At 45.8% G+C, this 25,412-nt stretch overlaps 2 protein-coding genes across 2 annotated transcripts; both read right to left on the bottom strand.

The window, feature by feature from the left end:
* Positions 1-2,889: 2,889 nt before the first annotated feature.
* odad4 (outer dynein arm docking complex subunit 4) lies at positions 2,890-10,648 on the bottom strand. Its single transcript, XM_029253949.1, has 11 exons — positions 10,463-10,648; positions 8,385-8,516; positions 8,019-8,172; positions 7,271-7,332; positions 7,020-7,182; positions 6,515-6,739; positions 5,696-5,903; positions 5,162-5,248; positions 4,618-4,814; positions 3,674-3,774; positions 2,890-3,272 (listed from the first exon to the last, which is right to left on the bottom strand). Exons 1-11 carry the CDS (start codon positions 10,565-10,567, stop codon positions 3,231-3,233), a joined length of 1,476 nt encoding a protein of 491 aa, XP_029109782.1. The 5' UTR covers positions 10,568-10,648; the 3' UTR covers positions 2,890-3,230.
* Positions 10,649-12,927: 2,279 nt separating this feature from the next.
* LOC108941754 (dnaJ homolog subfamily C member 7-like) lies at positions 12,928-24,115 on the bottom strand. Its single transcript, XM_018764566.2, has 14 exons — positions 23,990-24,115; positions 21,238-21,326; positions 20,005-20,129; positions 19,494-19,607; positions 19,227-19,301; positions 19,010-19,128; positions 18,103-18,256; positions 17,768-17,932; positions 16,900-16,991; positions 16,529-16,602; positions 15,971-16,117; positions 15,615-15,767; positions 15,049-15,111; positions 12,928-14,916 (listed from the first exon to the last, which is right to left on the bottom strand). Exons 1-14 carry the CDS (start codon positions 24,064-24,066, stop codon positions 14,879-14,881), a joined length of 1,485 nt encoding a protein of 494 aa, XP_018620082.2. The 5' UTR covers positions 24,067-24,115; the 3' UTR covers positions 12,928-14,878.
* Between the last annotated feature and the right edge of the window lie 1,297 nt (positions 24,116-25,412).

Below are 25,412 nucleotides of genomic sequence, written 5' to 3'. Positions count from 1 at the left end.
TCCGGCTCGGCAGCAGGCGGAAGCTGCTCGCCCCCCTGTCCCGCTTCTTGGTTCTCCATGTCTGTACTAGAAAATTCCGGGAGGTACAAAGTGCCTATGGAAGGAACAAGAGGCCTGGAGAATTAAGGCAACGAACAGTCACTCCCGCAACCAATTACAAACACTGACGGTGCCCTGCACGTTAACCCTTGTGTTGCTGCACCTGTCCTTTTCAATGAGCTCGTTTGATGTAATTTCCTTCAGCTGGAAGGTGTGAAGAGACACTTGGCAAGTTTACAGCTGAATTTATCTGGGGAGTAAAGGGAGCCCAAGGGCGAGAGGAGCTGTACTTTGGAGCGTCAATACTCAACGCTGTGTTCGCGGCCTTGGTGCGATAGCAGCTGCATGTTTGGTTTCGCTGTCTGCAACAGGCCCCGCGCGCGCACGCGCACACACACCTCGGAGCCACTTCCCACTACACTTCAGGAGTGTGTGGCAGTTACTGTTAGACTCTTAGAGATCAAGTGTGAGAAGCAGTCTGGCTGCAGAGCGAGATTCGCCCCCGAATTCGGAGCTCTCCTCCTCACGCGCCGCCGCCGGGCTTTGACCGCTCGCGCACACACAGTAGTTCCACATTTGACCCAACTGCTCGCAAGCAGCTGACGACGACGACACACACACACACACACGTTGGCGAAAACGACATGTTAGGCAACGTCCTCCCAGCACAGGAAGAGTTGAGAGTCGCAAGGGGACAGAAAAAGAGGAAACGCGACCCGAGAGCGCGCGCGTGGGAAGCGGCCACCTGCCCCGCGCACCACGGGGGACTCGAACCCTCGATGGCTTGAACTCGCGTTCGGCGGCGGCGAATAAACACCAGAGAGGAACGAGAGGCGTTTTCCTCACGGCGCTTCACTCTGCAACACGTTCACGCGCAGTGCGCGCGCGCGCACACACAGACGAAATTACCTCAGAATTTTATGACTTGTATATTATTATACTTGTATTACATTACAAAGAGAGACGGTGCGCTCGTGCCCTGCCCCGCTTTGTGCGCCTTTTCCGACCACGCGGAAAAGACTCACAAGCAGGAGCGCGAGGCGACGGAGCGCTGTAGAGTCGCGAGGCTCCTCATTCAGGAACAATGAGAGACGGGCGGGGAGTGGCAGCAGCCATGCCTGCAGTCGCACAGCTCTCTCCCTCACACACACACACACACACACACACACACACACACACACACACACACACACACACAGTCGTTTCTCTCCGCATTTGAACGCACATATTTTGAAGCCCTAGGCTTGTAAGGGAGTTCGAACGAACGGCTCTCCGTCCGCGTCCCACCAGCAGCAGCAGTCACTAGTCTAGACTAAGACTCTGCCCGCCCCGATTCGGGAGCCTCACGTCAACCTTATTGCTCTAACACGAGAAACAAAAACATTTCCGAATTCCGAGCGTCGTCTCCACACTCCAGGACACATTTCACACAAGTTTCACGGCGGTTCCGCGAACGCCGCACCGAGAGAGGACGACACACTGACTCACCCGGGGTCCGCGGCCGAGCACGAGTGCAAACCGAGCGCCACAAAGAGCTGCGCGAGAGCCCAACGGACACGCGTGCGCGCACCCAAATCACGATGCACCGAGTGCCGTCATCGCCCTCGGCGGCGTCATCATTATGTTGACGCGCGCGCCGCGGGGCTCGTCCCCCCGCCGAGCACGTGACCCGGGGCGTGTGCCTGCCCGCCCTTCGCGCGCTCCCGGCAGCGCCGTTATACGAAAGGAATATCACGAAAAAGGACGTTATTACAGCAATAACGGTGTTTCACTGGGGATGCTGACAGCTCCGACACTGCGATCCTTGATGTCTTCATATTGTTTGACATTCATAAATGCCTGAATGAATATGAATATGAATGACTGTCTTTCACGTTGCATCAATATATAATGTTTTACTGGCTGTTGTCTCTCTGAACGTCGCTAAGTTGGACCGAATGTTAAGTGTTTCGCTGTGATGTTAATAACTGCGCTCGACTCAGTAGTCGCGCTGTTTACAGCTGTCTCGCTCATTATTGATTTTCCTGCGTGTCTTGGCCCCCTTATGACTGCCGCGAGGACACGCTGCGTGACTCGACGGTCCGATCGACTTCGAAAGTGAGGTCATTTCGGTCACGCGGATCTGGTGTCACGAGGAGTCGTCTGCGTGCCGCTCCACACCATTGAAGCCACACTGTACTCAGGAGCGTCTGACACCCATAATGCCCTGCGTGAGAAGGCGGCACGTGCCCCCATATGATGATCAGCTCCCCTTGTGTGAAGACCTGGGGTCCTCCGTGATAGCAAGTGATTTTCGGGGGGGTCAAAGGTCACAGCAGGTGACCTCGAGCTCACACACACCCAGGGAGAGTAGTCAGCGCTCCATGCAGGGGAGGAACAAGGTGCGGGGGTAGGGGGTTATCTGAGGCCACGTGTGTGTCATTTTAACATACTTAAGGGTGTACTGCTTCTCCACCTTACTGTGTCACCAGGTTATTACTTCAGATGCGAGTCTGACCCTTTGAAGCACTAGCAGGTGAACTGGGGATAGTTTTCATGCTGACCACACATATTTGGATCCTATTTAATTTCTTCCCTGTTTTCATCATTATATGTTCCTCACGCTCCTGGAGTGTGTTCCTAGTTTCTACTTCTATTGCCTTATTTAGGTGTACCGCAGACAGTCGGAAAATCATTTCACTGCACATCGTACTAAGTATGGTTGTGTATGTGACAAAACTTGAAACTTGTCTCAAGCCACATAAAGTATCCTGTGAACTCAGTCAGCTATGCTGTTTTAAAAAAAAAAAATAAAAATTCTTGAAGGAAAAGACAACAGTTTAACACAGGAATGTAGTACCAGTAATTATTTATTACATCCACTTTAGAAACTCCTCCTCCAGTTGAAAAGGGAACTTCCCACATAATCGGTATTGAGGTAACACTTTCCACACATTTTGCTGCAAAGTTTGTCCCGAAGTTTTGTACGACTCAAAACGGTGTACATCTATATAACACAGAGTGAATTAATCAATTACTGAATTCATCAGTAATACTGAACACATCCTGTTCTGTTATGTTTCCTCGTATGACCCTCTAACCCTTGTCTGGTTTGAATGACTTGACGACACACAAATGAAACGGGCGCCGGGATCACTGCATTGCTGAGGTTTCCTCCATCGTCTTCCGACCTTGTGCTTCAAGCACAAGATTCAGTCAGAATCAGCCAGATTGCGCCTCGCCTCCTCGAGAGCCTAAATGAAGACAGAACAGTGAGTAAAGTGAAGGCCAAGTGGCCGTGGAAGTACAAGTCGTCTTAAAGTGACATAAAATGCGTAGCTAGACAGCCATAACTAAAATAAAAGGACAGACATGTTGCAAGTTAACCTTTAAAGAGCCTCTCTGCTCTTTAAAAACGAGATTTTATTGATGACTTAAAAAGACCAGTATTTCACAGCAGTGTTTCACCAAAGTTAATATCAATACCCAATTAGACTAAAATTCAGAGGCAATTCAAGATTTACATTCCATGCAGAGATAAATTTGGTTTGGAACGAGGGATGCAGGATGATATCGGGGCAATCGGTGAGAACTGGCTGCTTGAGCAAGTGATCTTGGGGGCCCTCGGACCGGTCGCGACATCTCGTCTCGATACCTTGTGGATGGCACCCGCGGCAGGCTCGTCGTGCAGCAGCCTGGCTTGCTCCAGAGCTTTCTCGAAGTGCGCCACGCCAGACCTGTACCGGCCCAGCTTCACTGCAGGGAGAACAAAAACCCTGGCATTACAACGGGGGTCCTGACGGGATACAGGACAAATTTTACCAATACATCACAGAAATATAAAATATGTATCTAAAAATTCCATAAAACCAGTTATAGTGAGGCATACTTGACTAAAAAAAAAAAAAAAGTCATTACACAATTCTTGTTACATACACAAATGATCATACGTCCACTTCTGTCTCTGCATCTGAGCTGAGTTTGGCTGCAAAACAACTTAAGCCATTTCTGTGATTTTCTCCCAAATACTTCCCTTGACATCAAGCTTCACATCAATAAACATCACAACTAATGCCAACGTACCAATTAGTACAGAACTGTCAGTTATACATTGTATATTTTTAACTATTTTTATTCATTCATTCATTCTTGCTGTTTTTGGTTTCTTTGTGTCTAATTCAAATGTAGCCATCATGGGTATTCATATAATTGCTATTTGTCAGGCTTCTGTATAGTAGCAGACACCGGAGAGTTTCCAGTCTACTGTGTGAAAAGGCAATAAAGTTCAAAGTTCATCGGTCAGCGGTGAACACACACACAAAAAAAAAAAAACAGTATCGTGAGGGCAAGCTTGTTATGAGTTCTCCATTGTTCTGCCTGCGTGCCGTAAAAGTCCTGAGCGCAGCAAGTTGCCCCGGCAAAACAGAGCATCCAGGCCAATTAGCCCTCGGGACACGGGTACGAGCGCTGCTGAAACGCCGCGACGCTGCTGAGCTCTGCAATCCCGGCTGGAGCGAGTCGCGAGTTGGAGAGGAAGTGAGCACCGGAGGGGACGAGCCCCGCCCCACGAGCCCCATCTGCCACCACCCTAGAGCTCACCCTCAGACTGTGCCACAAGCACGCTGGCGTTCAGCTGCCACTTCGAGTCGCTGATCTCGTCCGCCGCGGCCAGCGAGCGAACGCCATAGTCGCGGGCCTCCGCGTACCGCTTGAGCTCCAGGTAGCAGCGGCCGATCTCGTGGAACAGCCAGGCCCTTTCGAGACCACTCTGGGCCAAAGGGATTTTCTCCTCCCACCTAGAGATACCAGCAAACTGTGATTGACAGCTGGAACAGCAGCACATTCTGGAAGTAGAACGGGGGTTGTGACCTCAAGAAAGGCGACTCAAAGTCCATTTGTCAAAATCCATAAATAGATCAGAGTTTTAGATGAGATTACGAACATAAATATTATGACTGCAAACAGCAAACCTGCAGATTCTATATCAAGTTCAATATGATTTTCCATTCAAATTTACTTCCCTAAAGGCTGCACGTAAGCAAATTTACTCAGGTCGCCTAAAGTAAAAATAAATTAGGAAGGTTAAACAATACGCAGAATGGGGGCGGGGGGGGGGGGGCAAGAGACACACAAAGTCACTCACGCCTGAATGGCTTGTGGAAACTTCCCAATTCGGGCATACACTCTACCAATGTTGTCCAGAGCCCTCGACTTGGCATCCCTAAGTTTCCTGTTGAAATCGGTGACAAACGTCACACGTCATACCAACAACTTTCATTAAAATTGCAGATATATCAGTTTCTAGAGCTTTCACAACAATTCATTCCATCCATCTGTCCATCAACAGTAACCTCTTGTCCCGTGCAGGGTCATGGTGGTGCAGAGCCTATTCTGGAAGCACAGGACATCAGTCAAATGGCCACTTTTACCACTTACACACAGCCCACATGCAATTACGGTCATCAATCCATCCAATCATTTGACTATGGGAGCAAACCAGAGCACCCAGGAGAAAAACTCATGCAGGGAACACCACACGGACTGAGCCGAACCTGAAGCCCAGAAGCTGTGAGGCCCCAGTGCTACCCCCTGCAGCACCATAATAACCACTGATTATTCACGTTGGGAAAAAAACTGAAAAAGCAGTATGTTGAGTGCTTCTTTAACTCTGATTTACCCCTCTCTGGCAAGGTGCAGGTCTTTCTGATGGCTCTCCAGGGCTTTCTCCATCTCGCCCATCTCGATCAAGGCATTCCCGATGCAGCTGTAGAGGTTACCCAACACCTCTGTCTTGTTGGGCACCGCCTCTTCCGACCAGCCCTGGACCACCTTCAGGACCTCACGGGCCTTCTTGAGGCTGCCCCCTGTGTTGCCTGAAGCCAGAGCTGGAAAAACAACAGTCAATATGAGATAAAATCCCAGCGAACAGCTGCCATCCTTGCAGCCCCATAAGGAGGAGTAACAGGGGTCATGGCTCAGCAGACCATTCTGGAACAGCGCTTGCGGACAACTACCCACTGCAAACACAGGTGACTTGTGCTCAATGTAATGCTAAGACTCTTTCTCCAAAGTCCCTTCACAAGCGTACAGATGCAAACAGCCACATCGTTTTTGTTCTTTATTGCAGTTCTTAGGGACCATCTAACTTGGTCTCTGTCTCTGCTGATCAAATCCAGACCAGACTATGTGGTGAGCAGGATTTTAGCACCTTTCTGGTGAACACGCTTCTCATTATCTTGCTTTTTGTTTATGCCATATATGGAAATAATCAGGAAGCATTTTTCCTGCCAAGTATAAGCAGAATTTCTTTAGAAACCAGCAACGTACTAATGTTAATACCCATTTCGATCAGATAGTTACCCAAGCAATGCGTTAACGTTAGACCTTGCATACATCAGCTAGTGACTCGACCGTTCACGTCGCCAACCATTTCGAATGAGCACTTATCCAGAAACTACCGGAAATGCACGATCGCCTCGGCTCTCTGCGCTTTCACCTGTGTCGATCTCCTCGAGGCTGAGCAGGGCAAAACTGGCTGGGTCCAGGGCCGAGCTCGGCTGGTTCCTGCCCCACTTCTGCCGATTGATCCTGTGGTTCCTCTCCCGCGCATACATGGGCTTCTGCTGCCTCCAGAACTCAGTGCGCATGTCCAGGTAGGTGATGCAGTCGAGGATGACGTCCTCCAGCTTCTCCCCATTCTGCATCTTCGCCTTCACCAGGTCTGTGGGATATGCAAACCCACGTGAGAGAGGCGGACCAGCAGACCTCGTCCGTACATTTCGCAACAAGCTTACTACGTGCGATCCTTTTGACCTGCTCTGAGCATCTACTAAATTCTAATGCTTTAATTGGTTTTAAAAAAAAAAAAAAAAAAAAATTACAAGAATTTGATCAAACTGCTCTAACAACACCTCCAGATGAAAGAGCAGTGCATTTTAATCGAACATCACCTTCCACAGTCGTCCATGCCACGGGGTGGGGTTTGAGCCGAAGGACATTACCTTGCTCCTTGAGCAGCTTCTCCAGGAACTCCTTGTCGCTGTAGATCTCCCCCAGCAGCTGCTTGGTTATCTTCTCATACTTGGGGCTCTTCTGGCTCTGCGGCTTCCGCTCCTTCTTTGTGGGTCGGCCCAGCCCCTTCAGCGCCCTGGTCCGGCTGTTGCCCTGGGGATCACAAGACGTTAATCATGCTGGAACTGGATCCATGGGAGATGTCGGCAAGGGTGGGGGGGGAGAGGTCTCAAAAACTGACCTCGTCTGTGTCACGAAACGTGGACAGATCTCCTGTGTTCTCGAGCTTCACAGATGAGGGACCTAGGAGGCAAAACCATACCGACACACCTCAGTGCTCTTTGTAACGAAGACTGCATGTAAACATGTGACAGGTGAAGAGACAATAATAAAGCAAATGGGGAAAAAACATTAGCCTGGTAATACATTTACATTTATTTATTTAGCTGATGGGGGGCACGGTGGCGCAGTGGGTTTGGCCAGGGCCCGATCTCTGGTCGGTCTGGGGTTCGAGTCCCGCTTGGGGTGCCTTGTGGCGGACTGGCGTCCCACCCTGGGTGTCCCCCCTCCCCCTCCAGCCTCGCATCCTGTGTTGCCAGGTTAGGCTCCGGCTCACCGTGACCCCGCTTGGGACAAGCGGCTTCGGACAATGTGTGTGTATTTAAGCTGATTTGGAGAAAAGCATCAGCTGGTGGTAATTCCCCCCCCCCAAACAATAGTTATCCATTTGTACAGCTGTGTAATTTTACTGGATCAGTTTTTAGGATGTGTGCCTTGCTCAAGGATACCACAGCTGGAGATCAAACCTGCAACCTTTAGATTCAAAGGCAGCAGCTCTAACCACTACACTACCAGCTGTCCCACTGCATACTATGAAATTTATAAAAATAACTACCTTCACACGGACCGGAACAAATGAGCCGCAGGAAACAGTAGGTAAACGCTGGACAAGCAAACCTGCTCAAACAGGCAGGAAGCAGGGAACTTACTGCCGATGGAGTTTTCAATGGCCTCCTGGGCCTTCTGAATGCCCAGTCTGAACTGCTGGAGCTCTGGCCGCAGCTTGTGTCCCCGGTGGTAATAAACTAGGGCAAATTCAAAGTTTCCCATAGTGTACAAAGCCTCTGCCTTCTGATAAAGACCCTGAGGAATGGAGGTTAAAAGATTAAGCAAAACTAGGGCCAACACTGAACACAAAGAGGACAGTTGTTTCATAAGTCCTTGTCGATACCTGCTGTACGGCCCAGAGGTATTTAATATAGAACGTAGTGGTAAAATATCCACCTGCATGTTCAATTCATAGATATTTAAGGAGGGGGGAGAGAGAGGAAAAAAAAAAAAAAAAAAAAACGCACCTTAAAAAAGTCTCTGTCGTCTTTAAGAGACGCTTCAGCATCCTTCAGAGCGTTCTGCGAATCCCCCAACATCACGTAGCACTTGGATCTGGCTACCAAAGAATTTTTATCGTTCGGCTGCAACGTCAAAGCCTGCAAATTCATAATTGCATATTATTAAATCAATTTGTCAGGAGATCACGTGCATGTTACACAGAGAGATGGAAAGTGTTTCACCCAAAAAAAGTGCACTTTGAATTAAGAGTGTAAAGTCAAAGCCCGTTAGAGTTAAACCAAAAGATCTGCAGTTGTCAAGTTTCGTAAGCGCCGCAGCCAGAAGAGGCCGAGATCGACTGCTTTAACTGCAGCCCAGCAGCGACTGTGCAAATGCAGGACTATTGAAGTGCTGCAGTCAGCGGTCTCTCTTCGCAGAGAGCTCCAGAAGGTGGCTGCATTCCCAGAAAGCTCGGTTCACAAAACTTGGTGTAAAAATAATAAATCATCATCTAATATTAAGCAAAGATGTACGATTGTTTATTATATAGCAACAGTAAAGAGTGATTTCAGGGGTTACTGAAGCAGACTAAGCAGCAGTGAGGAGGCGAAATCTCAACAATCACGGTCTGTTTTTTCTGTTACACCCCCCCTTTTATAGTAGAAATACCTCTTTTGTAGTTATCCCACTGCGAGATCAGCTCGTCACACAACACATCAAAGATAAGGTTCAGCAGCGTACAGTACATGCTCAGGCACAGAAACCTGAATATCATGCATAGCTGAAACACCGCACGATTTGTTTAACTCTTCACTCATATGCAAAGCTGACAGTTACTGATTATGGAAACGTAATATATCCATGATTAAACTGATGCACAAACAATAACCTCTTCATAGCAGCAGCTGTTAGAGGTTCTCAGGGGGTGGTTTACTCTGTAGTACCCCATTGGTACCCAGCGCATGACGATGGCAATGACACCCACTACCCCCAGCCTGCTGCACTCCACGCTCGCTTCCCAAGACTGTTCCAGCAACACCAAGGTAAAGTCTAAACCCGAGTTTTCTATACAACTTCTGCAGTCCTTATAAAGGACACCAGTGCACATTGTCACTGCCCCATCTGCATTTCATGTTAATATTTAAGACTACTATCTATAAAACTTCTCTGCAGAAAAACAGCCACATGACAAGAAAATACCAGGATATTAAGATTTAAATGCATTTAACAGTTCCCTCGGAATTATTAAATTAAAACATAACTTGGCCACAACAATGAGAAAAAGAATCAATTTATCGAAAAAATTTGAATATATGTGAACATATCCTTGTATGGGGTCCTGAGCAATGACCATAAGCTTCTCTAATATTATAAAAATGTACATACAATAAACTTTTTTGTGTAACAGACAATTGTGTACAATGGATATTTTGGGTCAGAAACACACAACTGGTGTCTCAAACCCGAAATCCAGCTTTGTCAAACCAAATGTTTTTTGGCTAAATCTAGTGCATTAACTAGAAAATGACCCTGGAAACGACGACCACTGACGTAAAAGTCTATATCAAGCGATCAAATTAAGTTTAAAGAAACTGAATTTAGCAATGCTACATACATAGTGAGTCTAACAGCACAGCGAGCGCGTGTATGCTTTGTGTAGCGAAAGACACAGGTGATGGCGATTCAGCTCGATTATCAACACATCTAAAAAGACTGGAAAGAAAGTGCAAAAGGCATTGGAAAAAGCTGCAGAGACAGAGGGGGGGGGATTGTATGTTGAGGAAAGGTTGGTGTCCCATCACACTCCCGGAGAAACGATGCAGCAGCAAGACACTGGAAACACAGCTGGGCTGCAGAAAAACAGAAGCCCCCTGGAATACATAGTAACTCATGTTCATGTTTAAATGCACTCAAGAGTCCCCTCATAATTCAATCCAGCTGAAAGAGCAGTTATTCACAGCAGACGTCGGGACACATGATGCAGTGCGGTACTGACACTTGGCCCTGTCCTCCACCCCCCAGGGCTGCTCGCGACTGCACTTCCTAAGACGAGTTACACGTTACAAGTTAGCGCTCTTACCATCATTAGTATTTATTGTTTTACCTTAGTGTATGTCTTAATGGCTTTCACATATTCCCCTTTGTAGAAGAACTGGTCGCCCGCGTGCATATAAGTCGCGAACGTGCCTTTGGGCTTCTGCTCACACATGGTATTACTGCAGTAACTATTTTCTGTACGTGACAAGGATATTCCAGCAGCCGTACTGCCCACACAACCGCGCTCCGGCCTTTTATTATAATCCTCAGATACTCCTCTCCGTGTATCCCAGCAAGCATCGGCACGCGGACCCTGTGCGACGATGTATCCTAGCAACGGTCGCTATGCTGCCATCGAACGCTGTAACGTCACATCCTAGCAACCGTGACACGCGGAACTCGCGCGCTCCTGCAGCTGCGCCTTTACTGACAACGCGCACCAGTTATTCAAGTGTGTCGCGCGCGTTTTAACCGTCACGACTGTTTTAAAATACGTTTATTTCTCCATGTTACCGTTTAATTCTACGGCCAGATCGGAATTAAAAGACATTAGAAAATACTTTGCACGTTACAGAGATATGCATTAAGTCTTTACAACAGCGTTTACTAGATAGATACATTCATACTATATTAATCCCGGGGGGGGGGGGGGGGGGGGGGGATACTGACACTACTATACCATTTTGTATTGATAGTAAATAATATATTCTACAGCATTTAGTATACTAGATATAGGGGTTTATGCTCGGTTAACCTCCGTTTACCATGTACTACGTTAGCTGACCGGTTTAGTAACTTAGAATGATTTATAAAAGGACACTGAAGATTTCGCCGAAGCACGATGTCGTTTTTCTACCAGAAACGCCACGTGGTGCAATTTCATCGAAGCGCCGCAAGAGGGCGACACAGCACGCGCCACGGGCAGAGTCCCGTCTTTGTGTTCAGAACGCCGAATTTCACCGTGGTTTAGAAAACGCCAAGAGCATTCAAAAAGCCATTGCTGAAATTTAGAAAAAAAAAAAAAGGGGGGGGGGGAGTCAAGTTACCTGTGGAAGTAAGCCCAGGTAAGGAGTTTCTTCAGAAGAGCTTTTTGCTGCCAGTTTGTCCTTTCTTCTTCCATGATCACACTCTCTCCTTTTCACCCTTCATGGAGACACTTCAGCTGCAGTACTGGGGAGAAAGGACTACTCGTTTTGTTTGACCTTTTTTAACCAGCTAAGTGCTTTACGGAGAAGTTCCAGCTCAAGTTTCTCCACATCACAAATAAACCGTCAGTCCAGAGCTGATAAAACACCTAAAACCAAGAACTACACCATCGACTCGCGGATAGTTTCATTACCGCTCTGTTTGCAACTCGAAGCAATGACTGACGTGGACTTTTTGTCCTACCATCTCTTCTTGCAGTCTTGTCTCATCTTCCACTGCCCCCGTTTTGTGCAAGGAGTTGGGGGGGAGGAGAGGAGCTATAACTTCCTACACATCCCATAGAGTATAAAATAACAGCAGCTGTTAAAAAAATCTTTGACAGCACGGCAAAGACAAGTCTTGAGTTTAGACAACATTAAGGCTTTCCTAGAGGTGCAGTATGATGTTGGTCCCCAACTTACAGCTGAAGTTGGGAACTCTTACCACAAATCGTTACCTGAAGAGGAAGAGTGCAGACAGGAAGAAGGGGTGAAGAGAGGAGGCATGTCAAGATGACAAGGCTCTAAGTGAGTTGAAGTAGACTTGTCCCCGACGGGTCCCCACTGGCCAACCGCGAGTTTCAGTGGTCAAGGCAAAACCGGATAAGGGCTTGGAACGAACCACTGACCGAGACTGGTACTGAGGAAGGGGGGTCTCAGTTCCTGGATGATGTGGTAATTGAAATGGATGTAGAAAAGATTCTGAAAGATTGGGAGGGGAGGACTGGGATAATGACAAGTTACAGTGGCAATACAACAGCAGGAGAAATGAAGAAACAAAGTAACTGCTTTTTGGAAGCGTCAGGTATTGCATTAATCCAGGAATACACAACTCAGTGACACCGTCAAAGGAAGGGAAGAAAAGACAAGAAGGTAACAGTGGTCCTCGGCAGTACGCATATAGTCAGAAAAGTACACGTTCCAGGAGTAATCCTGCAGCAACACGCATCCAACAGACATAAAATAAACCAAGTAAGGGGTGCTTGGGAGAACCAATGGACTCTGAGGAAGGAGACTAACTGTAGTGTTCAGCAGTGGTCTGTGAAGGTGAGTTTAAAGGAGACGGAAGAACAGGCAAACCAAGATTTGGGGGAAAAAAGCAACAGTCAGCAAAGAACAGAAGTCACATTGGGGGAGGACACAGCAAACAGATCTGCAAGAAATGTGGAGAGCAGACAGTAGCTTGGAAAGACAGCAAGGAAACTGCATTGAACAACTTGACAAAGAAAATGGACTACGTGAACTATCTGGACGACAGGTCCCTGTGAAGAGAAATATCACTGTATACCCCTCCCCCCCCAACAAAAGCTATTCTGATTAATGAAAAAAGTGCAAAACGAAGGAATCCTCATCTTAAAAGAAATCTTTAATTTCTATCTCTAAAACATCAACGAAAACTTACTGCTGAGTCCAGTATTACTCCAGTGACCAAGAAAAAAAGATATTGGTACATGAGCTCCGTAGTGTTATTTTTGGTTCACATACATTCCACTAACAAGTGGAAATACACGAAATGACAGAATAGCCCATCAATAAGTGTGAATTTAACACCTCTCTCTGCATGACAGGTACAAATTATAGCAATGACAATCTTCATCTGAGCAGAACACATCTATCTGTGCCATGTTTGACAAGGGAAACCCAACAACATGACGCCACTTGATTTAAAAACAACCAGTACAAGATGCAGACATTCTGGACTCAAACTATGACAATCCTGCAAAACTGCTCTTAGTCTGCTAAATTTTTTATATCATTTTTCTTCTGCAAAACATGCACTTGGAGACAGCAGCTGGAGAGGTGAAACAGGTGGAAAAGAGGCAATCACTGTACTCCGTGGTAAGCTTTGTGCTTTGTAAGGCACCACTTTACAGCTAAATATATTAAAAGGATCTACCAGTCTTCAACAATACCCACTCTGAACAAGTCAGACTAGGGCAGAGATGGTGGGGGGCATAATGAATCTTTTCAAAGACATGGCAATAAATATACATCTTCAATTAGGATTAACATCAATACAAGAGAACCACAATTAGACAAAATAATTCAGACTGTTCATTTTTAAAAAGGGGAAAAAGGGAAAAAAAAAAGAGGAACTTAGTTTATTTACATAATTTTTAAAGCAGGTCATAGTCAAATTGCTGCTTCACGTCTTGTGACGACACCCCACGAGGGCAGTTTCTCTACAATCACCAAAACTTCCCAGAAGCCCTTAGCGGGAAGAGCCGATTACATCTTACCAAGTTAACATTGACAAAAGTAACACAAAAAAACAAGAAAAAAATATATTACTAACCAGGAACACAAATGCACACTTTATATTCCAGAAGAATGTACAATGCAGCAATACATTAATGGCAACATTGAACATTGACCTGCGCTGATCAGTTGACTAGGAAAAGCAAAAGGACCAGTCCAAGCACCTTCTGCTCCTCCAACACCAGTACTCGGTATGCAGTAGTCTAACAGCTATACTAGTCACCCAGATTGGACAACGTATATTGTTCCAAGATGGTGGAGCTGCATTCACAAAGCATTCATCACAGGGAAAGAACAACAGCTTGTAGCTCTTACAGTTGCTTACAGGTTTTATTCCAGTTTTTCAAGTACTAAAACTGGCATATCAGTGGTTTTTTTTTTTTTTTTTTTTTACTCCCTTTAAACTTGGCCATAGAGCACATGCTGCTAATACTGATGGAGAACAAATGAGGGTTATTATGGATTCAAGTTTAAATTTACCCCCATGCCTTAATCTACAGTCTTTTCTTTACTGTCCCGATGTATTGAACCCAAATTGCTTTTTCCTTCTTATTAACTCAACTGTGGTTAAACAACTGCCTACCTGTTTCTCAGACCAGTCAGTTCTACAAAACCCAAGTTTCCCCAGCTATGTTCACTCATCTACTGGAAGTACAACAAGACTGTTCCCAAAAGGAAATTTTAATTGCATTTGGTTAGTTTAAATGTATATAAAGTCTATGGACTTGATCGTGCATTACTATCCGACTGGACATAAAAGGTGTAGATATACATTTTACGGTTCAAAACAAATGACCTGATCTGAAGGGGGGGGGGGTTGTTGTTTCTACAAAGTGTAAAACTCAATGGCATGTGCCTTTTAATCCAAGTTCATGGAGTGATGCGCTCGCAATTTATCTTCAAGTGAATGCATTCCGTTAAGTACAGTACACACAGCATCCGACCGACAAACAAAACTTGGGAACATAACTGAGGTGGGAGAACAACTCCGACAGAGTCCACGATGGGGCAACTGCATACACACCAAGACTGTTCATGCTTTAACCAAACTGGAAAAAGAAATTCCCAGGTCCAGATGCTAGAAAGCAAAACAAGAGAGGAGAGGAAAAAAAAAAAAAAAAAAAAAAAAACACATATTAAGCTGTCGTAATTAAACTGTGGACATTGCAAGATGGACAGGCACTTCCATAGCAGTCATTACACAAGTTACCTTCAAAACTGAAGCCCCCAGGTCCTCCGAAAAATGCTTTGAAGATGTTATTGGCATCAAAATCTAAATGACAGGAGTACACAGTTTAGTGATTCTTACAAAAGTACCAGAAAAACTTAAGTGTACAGAATGATATTCCATCTTGTGCACAGACGATATAATGCCAATTACTTTGCATTCACGACTAACCAGGTAAACCTACATCCCACAAAGCAATGAATACAGGTGAATAGTAGAACTATATTTTTTATTTACAAAAGGCTCTGGGTGGTGGAACAAGACTGACTTGTATATGCACATCAAACGCAAGCTTGATGGTGAGCGGCACTAAGCTTGAATCGGACCACACTGACTAACATGCCCTTGAGAGGGCTGTGCCACACATCACTGATCTTCGATTAGCCAATTCAACAGCAGTTGAAAAAAATAATAAAAGCATTTGTTTACAGAAAATTTTAGCAAGTGCTTCAAAAAAAAATAAAATAAATAAATAAAAATAAATAAATAAATAAAATAAAAAAATCACAATCCGCATCAGATGGACCAACCAAAGGACAAATACTAACCACCCATATTCATGCCATCATCATCCAAGTCATGGCCACTGTCGTATCGTGACTTCTTCTTGGGGTCAGACAGTACAGTGAAGGCCTCTCCCACCTCCTTAAACTTTTTTTCTTCCTCCTTCTGAACTTCTGCACTGGCACCACTGTGACGATCTGACATGGGGTAAGAGTTTTTTTTTTTTTTTTATATAAAGTTTTCAACAAAAGGCCCATATGAATATATCCTTTAAAGGCTGCTTTATAAGACACAAAGTTTAATCTAAAAACAAAAATGCTTTTGCTGAAGGTATAGAAACTTTCTGCAAAAGGTGCATTAAACTCAACAAATGCTCATCTGGATGAGATGAGGGCTGTACCAGGGTGATGCATGAGGGCCCGTTTCCTGTAGGCCTTCTTGATCTCCTCCTCTGTGGCGTTCTTGTCTACACCCAGCACCTTGTAGTAGTCTTTCCGCTTGCTCTTCTTCAGCTCTAGCTGGGCATTCTTCAGGAGCTGTTTATGCTCTAAAGGAAAAACAAAGAGAGAAAACAATGCTCAAGGGAACCAAAAATAAATACCCTTTCGTTTTCTTAAGTCTGTACAATGAACAACAGCAACGCATTCTGAGTCTATACATAGATGTGATATCTGAAACTCAGCAGAAACAGTACTACTTATAATTGCAATACCAGCTGTGCTCAACAAGTCAGTTCCCCGAAGTCACAAAGAAACCTATACACATCTTGTCTTGTGTCCAAATAGTCCACGCAATTTCTGTTTTCATTTCAATAAAACTGTATGTACAGTTACTGTGGCCTTGGTTGAAATGCGTAATCTAAGCAGACCTCTGCTGCACAGAATTGAAGTGGACGTCTTGGAAGTAACATTAGCTGCTTCTTTCAACAAGCACTCGATAGCTTATTACAAGAGATTACCTTTGGTCTTCTCCGTCTGGTATACTTTCTCATAATCTCGCACTGCCTCCTCATACATCTGTGTGTCCATATAGCTGCATGGTGGGATGGGGAGGAAATTATTTTTAAAAAAAAAAAAAAAAAGGGGGGGGGGGGGAGCAGAAAATGCTGCACTGACTCATTTCTAGCTGTGTTTAAAATACAACTGCTGTGGAATGTCCAAAAAAATTCAGTAGTAAGTCAGTAAACTATTAGTCTGACAAAATGCAGATATTTTCCATCTCTTTTCATACCTCCAGAGCTTAAGGATGATGGTAGAAAGGGTACAGTAGGCTAGGCAACTGACACAAGCGGGCATTCTACACATCAGAAAACCAGGATTATTCACTAACCACTGTGCCCTCCGCAGGTAGGCTTTGATGTACGTCTCATCAAGGCTGATGGCCTTCGTGCAGTCCTCGATAGCTTGCTCCAGTTTTTTCAGCTGTGGAAACAGGAATACAGATTGGGGGGCTTTCCTCTGAGGAAGGTAGCTGGCCAGAACAATGAACAGACGGCCCAGTTCCACAAGTCCTAGAAAACGTCCGGCCCGCAGGCGGCAACAGGCCATAATGCCATGCAAATCCAGTGCAGCTAAAAATATGCTATATGGGGCTGGGCTGTGCAGGCGGAGCACTAATCTAAAACATTTCCGAGAGATGACGAGGCGGGTACATAAGGTACTAAATTCAATCTCCTTGACTCTGACCTGTATCGGTACCATAGCTGTAGGAAGTGGCTGGGAACTTCTGGCCTGACTTTTTTTTTTCTCCCTATCGAAGTTTCACACTGTGTAGGGAAAAAGTTTAGCAAACTACTGACCGACCGGTATGGGGTATTACTGGTAAACGGAAACAAAAGACCAAGCACTGGGGCCACTATGCCCGAGTGGCAGTTCAAAGCAAGCGATACAAAAAAGGATAATGCTCACGTTATAATTAAGACTCCCTTACTATAGTACACTTATCCACTTCACATTCAGCACCAATGCATGTTGAAGGCACCCAACACTTAGTGTCATTAAGCAAGGCATCATCTTAAGCATAAATGTAAGAAGAACACAGCCACGAATAAGCCGCTTGTCCAAAAGAAGGTTGTGTTAGTCCAGAGCCTATCCTGGAGGCATAGGGCACAAGACAGGGTGTACACTAGTTGGAATGGCAAAAGCAAAGGCAGTTGCTCTCATTTTAGGCTGGATTTCGCACCATTGAGTCAACTCACCTTGGAGCCTACTGTGGCCCTGTTGCAGTACAGCTTGGCATTGGTCTTGATGTTATTGGGGTCAATTGTCAGCGCCTCAGAGTACAACTCATAAGCCTCCTCATAGTTCCCTTCCTTGAAAGCTTTGTTCCCTTCCTCCTTCTTGGCTTTGAGTGCCTTGGCATTCTGAGCACACAGGAGAAATTTGGGTGACTGGCCTGTAACATGTTCACCTTACAAGGCTCACTGACGAGATCACAATATGGGCAACTGGTGCAATGAAGCTAATCTTGAAAGGAGCAAAGTTGCACAGAAACTTAACAAGAACTTATGTTTATACTATATGGGGAACTCACCCGGCAGGCGATGCGAGCCTTCTCATGGTCAGGCGCCATGCGCAATGCCTGCATGAAGAACTGCACGGCCTTGTCAATGCAGTCCTCGTAGTACAGGCACAAACCACGCACATAAAGTGCATCCCCGTTTGTGGAGTCCATCCGCAGGATATCACTAGAGAGGCAAGGAGAGGGACACTGAAGTCAGCACGCACAGCTGAACATTTCACTCTTCCAAGTTTTGTTTCTTCTTGTCTGCCGATTAATGACTTTTGTTTGTGCATTTTTCTGTAATGTATTAAGACCAGTGTTTGCCATTATGAATGGAGTTTATTTTATCCTTCTATAACCAATTACTACTTCTACCACTTACCTTCTTCTAATTGCATGTTAAGAACTGAGTCAAACTAAATAAAGTTGCTATATAACAAAGAGCACCAACTATCACCAAGACATTTTAACATAAGAACCTGTAACAGAGCAAATAAAACTTGCTTATGAACTGTGTGTGTATGATTGCTACTGCTGCAGTAGCCTTGTGCAAGGTACTAAAACTGAATTGCTTCAGGTACAGTATATAGATGAAGTTAGTATTGTCCTTGGATAAAATGTCTGTTCTTTAACAAATTAACAATAAAACTGCTGTTTGGTCAGGACTGAAGATGAGATACTTCAGCTGGCTAATTTACAATTATTGGCCGTTAAGTATGATTAACAGCAGACAAACTGTGTGAAACTCTTCACAAATTTCACAATCCATTTCACTGTCATTGCCCACATTTTGCAAACTACAGAAAATCATTCTACAGCTTGTACAGAGTAATTAATTGGGGGATTGCGAAATATCACGATAAATATGACAAGCCTGAAGAAAGTCCCACAATGTCCTCAGATCGGAGTCTGAATGCATGTGTTCGGGTGCCTGTACCTAGCCACAGACTGTGCTTCTGAGTAGCGTCCCAGCAGTGCCAGGCACTCAGCCTTGAGAACCCGGAAGCGGTGGCAGGCAGAGGCTGACTCTAGGGCACGGTCCATGCAATAGACCACCTGTTGCAGGGAGACACAACCAGGTGATTCTCCATCTGTTCCCTTAACGCAAAACAGAGGTGAAAGTCCGGAAAAAGACACGGCGCAGACCTACGCACCATTCGGAAATCCCTCTTCTCAAAGCCAACCTCTGCCAGCCTCTCATATTCCAGAATAGCCTCAGCATTTTTCAGCTGGAAGAGAAATTTAAGACCACCTGGAACAGAGCTGAGTAATTCAAACAAGCACATTTATAGTCCTTAAAAAATTGTCTATTACCATTGTTTAATCATTATTACATATCACACAATCAAATTAAAGGGTGAAACAAACAGGCCCCCCTTCTGTCAGAGGAATGGGCCTTCTTACTGGCTGGAGGGACCCACCTCCTGCTGTGCCTGGCTGTTGTCGGGTTCCAGTTCCAGGACTTTCTGGAAGCAGCGGCTCGCGGCCATAGCATTGCCAAGTAACAGGTGGCATTTCCCTTCTCGAAGGTGGCCCTGTCAACACAACACAAAGAACAGCAAGATAAACCAGAGTATCTCATAGCAGTAGCACTGTTGACAATTCATTTGCATTTGTGAATTTATGTAGTGCAACAACGTGAAATGAACTCCAGAATATGTGCGAACCTTCAAGTGTTCACTACTGTGACTACCATACACAGTTTTCTCCTGCACCGTACTTCACCCCAGTGTTTTCATGGTAGGTATGAACTCCTCCAGTTCATTCTCATACTGTCTAAAAGAGTTTTTTCTCACTGTGTGGCATATGGCTGCCAGCAGGACAGCTGACACCCAACCAGGGAAGCCCAGCTTACAGAAGTTAACGACATTTTACAAACAAATTAAACATACTCCAGAAAACAAGCTGAAGACACAAGTTAGGCCTGCATACCTTCATGAAGGTGTCATCCAACCGCACAGCCTGCTGGGAGTCCTCCAGGGCTTCTCTGTATCTGGTCAGCATCATGAGTGTAGCTGCTCTGTTCCCATAGTAACTGGCATTCTTTGGACACACGTCTGCCAAGACACAGGTGGGTTAAACAACATGCTGACACAAAAAGTCTCTCAGTCTCCAACTTTGTAGATATCCTGAGTACAGAACACGGAGTGGATACATTTTGCTAGGTATAAAAGATCCTCCTACATCCATCTGCTGTAATTTCATGAATTCCTCCTTTCTCTTCACTTCCCAGAATGATCCCTGTCATCAGAGGAGGATTAACTAACAATAAGTCAATCGTAAACACGATCCTGACTTGTGAGAGCTTCCTGCTACTACAGGTGTGTCGCTTTGCCCCAAATGGGTAAAATTTATTCAAGCCACTACAACAGCCCACAGTGGCAGCCCTACTATAAACGGACAAGAGTCTGAAGGACACTGGGTTGCAGCACAGTTCAATGAGGTTGTCTGTTGTCTACAGCACCCTAGGGAACATGCCGCTGCTGAGTCAACATATGCTCCCACAACATGGTCATAAACAACGGTTTGCTGTGGCATTAGGATGGCAACACAACAATATGGATAATGACATTCACTGGCATAAGATCACTCTTTTTGAGTCACTTGAAGGAACCCTTTACCTTATATAGCAGAAACAACTATTCTTATGAGACGTTTCACCTTGCATGTTTCAGAAGGAGCTAACAAACAGGAAAGCACCACAGTTATCACCATTTTATTTGAGGAGGACCACAGAGATGGAGGACCTATATTCAATGATCAAAACAATAATACCTGATCAGTATATGGCAGTTCACCTCACAAACCATTATGAAATAAGAGCAATTTCCTTGAAGCCCTCTGGGATGCACCTGTGTCAAAATACTTTCAGTTTTGGACTCAGACTAAAAATTGGCCAATGACAGCAGAATGCAGGCCTTAAACTGTTATACTGATCCTCAGGAAAATCGCCTAGGAAAGGAACGTAACCACTCTTTGCGTAATGTTCTCCATGTTGAAAATTCATATAAACTCTAAGCAATACAAAGACTTTAACACAGAAAGTAGACTTTATGACCAACAGGATCTCAAAAAATAGATCTTTTGAGTAGCATGGCGAGTTCCAAAAAAGCATGAGGATTAATTCAACTTGCAGATCAAAGAAGAATTTGTCCTCTTCCTTACCAATTGCCTTTGTGTAGCAGTGAAGGGCTTCTCCGTAATCCTTTTTAACATAGAAGGCATTTCCTTGTTCCTTGAAGCTCTCTGCCTCCCTGCAAGGAACAGCAAAAAGTGTGAAATGTAGGTAAGAGGCCAGATACAGAACTGGGCTACCAATACCAATGACTGCTTTGCTCTCATGTAAAACAGGAAGTACTCCAAAATGGAAAATTCCCTGTAAAGCAATGTAATGCCAGCGAAAGAACATACGTGAAACACACAGCCCACAAGACCGGGGGGGGGATCTTTGAAAACATCTCAAATACAACATTTAATACTGAATAAGATACATTTAAGTCAGCTGTTGGGAGATATATTTGTGAATACTGTACATATTCAACATTATCCAAATTGCGTTCTCCTTTTAGGAGAAGCAGGAAACACGTGATGTAGTGAACTGCTTCCCAGCCGAGGCCCCTGCAGCAACGAGCAGCTATGTTCAGCTCAGCATGGAGGCGGGAGAGTGCCACCCGCCCTGATCTATACATAGAAAGAGCAGAAGCAGCAAGCGCAGCATCCAGCCACTGTAATCATAGATGTGGATGAGGAGGTGCAAGATGGCCACTGGAGCAGCACTGGCGGTTTATGGAGAGTCCCCGTTACCCAGGCAATTATTCATGTGGTACTCCTTAGATAAATTAACATTACTGATTTCACTGATGCTTTTCAGTAAAGCAACTTGTAGTGTTAAGCAACTTAGAATGATTTAACCTACTTATACAGCTGGGCAATTTTACTGGAGCAATTCAGGGTTAGCACCTTGATCAACGATACAACAACGATACTAGTGGTACTTCAGTCCTGGTTGTTCAAATGCCACCTGCTGTTCACTCACACAAACACACAATTCTTTATTTTCCCAGGAACGAAGATCACACTATCAGCATTACTATTTAAGAGTCATTCAAACTAGGGCAGGAGAGCCCTCGCGGTCTAATCAGAGCTGAATATCTGACATCCAGTTGTCCTCGCTGCTGAACAGGAAGGTCATACCTTCCTCCAGAGAAAAGGGTGGAAGGTTTCTGGTTCAAGTCCCAGGAGAGACTCTTCTGTTGTACTACTGGGTAAGCTGCTTGCTGGGACACGTTCAGCTTACATTTACATTTAGGTGGCGCTTTTCTCCAAAGCGACTTACAATGTTAAGGTTACAATTATTTACCCATTTATACAGCTGGGTAATTTTACTGGAGCAATTCAGGGTAAGTATCAAGGGTACTACAAGCTGGAGGTGAGGCTCGAACCTGTGACCTTTGGGTCCAAAGGCAGTTGTTTTAACCACTATGAATGAATGACATTATGCAGTATGAGATGGTTCCGGAAGGTAGTACCGCATAGTAAAGGAAGTTGGGATGGTTCTTTACGCACCGCCCTCAACCGTTTGAGGCCCATGGTGGCGACCCTCCTGTAACCCGAGAGGCACCGAATGGAAGGGCCCTCCGTAGTTATCTAGAAGGGTCTACTGGTGGCCGTGATGCCGATGCTAAATTTAGGCCACGTGGGGGGCCGGCCCGGTTAATTTTACACCGTGGAAGCATTCTGGCAGGTTCCTGTTAATACCCGCACAGCCCCAAACAAAGAGACGGCCAGTATATTGTGGAGAGACAGGCCGTTTCGGGTAGGTCCCGTTCGGACGTGTACGCCGTAAATGTGGGACAGCCATGGTCTTCTGGTCACCTTTCTCTGTCACCTGAGGTAAACTGTGAGGGGCAAAGTCTGACACCCGTCTGGCAGTAACTGCACTACAACCGTTCAGCTCGCCTCCTCACAGCACCCTGAAACGTACAAAAACATTACACACTGTTCAACAGAACCTGAGAGTGCAATAAAAGAGTAACTTTCACCTGCTTTCACAGCCGCTTTCTCCTCTAATATTCACCTGTCGCGGCTCAGTAGTCGCGCGTAAACGAAGGACGGCGGCCGCGCGCCGGGAGCTCGCGCAGAGACAGGCGCACGCGCGCGCGCCAACAGCTGACCCGACGCCGAAAGTTCCCGAATTACAACTTGTGTTCGTCGCGTTACGTTTCGTTTAACTGGGATTTTAACAAGACGGGTGACTGACACACGTATATGAAAAACAGAAAGCGAGCGGCGCCGCGCATGTGTATGACGACGTATAATAACGAGCTGCTGGAACGTTCTGTGAGGTAAATTGAGACGAAAGAGCCCTACGACTCCTTTCACTACACAGCAGCTCGCGGTTATGTCGCTCGTAATGTCACTTTTTGACACGGACCGAGTGACAGCAGGACATCCGTCACCATGGACACAGCTAACATGCTGTAGTGGACAGAGTTGGCTTTTCAATTTAATATTTGACTGAGAAATTGTGTGTGTGTGTGAATTGAAGAGCTGAGTGGAGCCCACAGGGCGGAAGGTGCTTGAGACAGTGCCGGCGCTCAACGCGACTAAGTCCAGCAGCTCCAGCCCAGGTCCAGGAGGACACCAACCCGACCGGGCCCCGACCAGCAGAACCAGATCCGGAGCCCATCCATCCGATCGGACCGGGGAAACATCGGATAGATGGTGCTGGAATAGGAAAGTGACGCTGACGGGGACCCGGGCAATGAGGGCCAGGCCTCGCAGAGTAGTCTGACTGACGACCTGAACCGTGTTTACACCTCAAATCCTCACACATCGGCGCCATTTTCTATCAACTCGCCGTGAAATCCTCACCGAACCCACCGGAGTCGGGGTCAGTTTCCGCCGGGCGACTCACCTCTCCATCTCCTCGTCGCTCATCAGCTCCAGCTCCCGCTCCGGCTCCATGGGTTCGCCGCAGTGGACAGCAGCCATCTTAGAGCCGGTAGAAAGCGAGGAGCGTGCCGAGCGTGGTGGGGACGCGCGCAGCAGGGACGCGCGCAGCGCCAGTGCGGATATACCGCGCACGTTGGGCCGCGGCCGCCGGCGCGCTGTGACGTCATACCCCACGTTACGTCTGAGGCGGTTGGCCTCGGTGGCGCGAGCGGTCGAATTCCAAATCAGCTGTGCGAAGATAAGCGGCATCGCGAGCTCTCTCTCTCATAACATATCACATTTATGAGTCATGATCATTATATTCATGTGTGTGTTGGGTGCCAAAATTAGCATACCTAGCAGTACACGTTACATTTCCCTGACGCGTTTCTCAAACAAAGCGATAAGTTACACTGATAGTAAACTACTACAGCTTTGATCCACTTAATTAATAACTTAAACAGCCACGTGAGCTTTACTGTACTGTTTACTGTAGCGATTCAGGGTACTACCAGTACCGTACTACAAATGGAGGTGGGAGTCGATCCTTTTTTGCTTTTGGGTCCAAAGGCAGTAGGTAAACTGTGTGTAATTCAGATATTATACAATAATAAGTTTCAAAAAGCAGGTTGATTCGCATTCGCCCGGCGTAGGATCGAATGTGTGTGTACAGTTAATATGTTCCCTTTCGTAGTCCAAAGGCATGTTTCTGTTCAGCTGGTGGTGTGTGTATGTCAGTGAGTGTCACACCCTATGATTTCAGGAAAGGCTCCGGACCACCGCAACCCTGCATTGGGTTGGACTTTTGCTGTTGATTATTAGTTTTGCATGGAAACAGTACGAATGTCACACTTCAGTGTTAAATTCTGATATCTAGTATCTTTGGGATATCATTTGTTGATCACTTACTGCTGTAATTTTACTTGTACGTTAAAGTATCTGTTCTATTTGTTGTTTTCCTTCTAATACTCTTTCACAACCTATCCTAAAGGACAAAAAAACCTGATTAAAATGAATGTTTGCTAACTGCTTGTCCTTGTCAGGGTTGTGGTGGTCCGGACCCTATCTCAGAATCACTTGGCGCAAGGCTGAGGGGGGTACGTACATCCCGGATTGGGACAGCAGTCTATTGCAGGGTAGGCATAAACACACACTCACACAAGGGGCAATTCAGCATCGCTGGTTCACTAGAATTGCATGTCTTTGAGCTGTGGGAGGAAACCCAGGAAAAGATGATGAACGTGCAAACTCCACATTGACTGAGCCCAAATCGAACCTCTACACAAACAGACCAGATGCTGTGAGGTAGTAGTGCTACCTGCTGCGCCACCGTGATTAAAACTCATCAGTTGTATTGATTTATGGGACACTTTTCTCCAAAGTGACTTCTGCTAGATTTGTATTCT

This window comes from Scleropages formosus, chromosome 8, assembly GCF_900964775.1.
Source record: "Scleropages formosus chromosome 8, fSclFor1.1, whole genome shotgun sequence".
Taxonomy (NCBI): Eukaryota; Metazoa; Chordata; class Actinopteri; order Osteoglossiformes; family Osteoglossidae; genus Scleropages; species Scleropages formosus.
The sequence above is the reverse complement of the archived record's forward strand: the minus strand, read 5'-3'. Positions and strand labels throughout refer to the sequence as shown.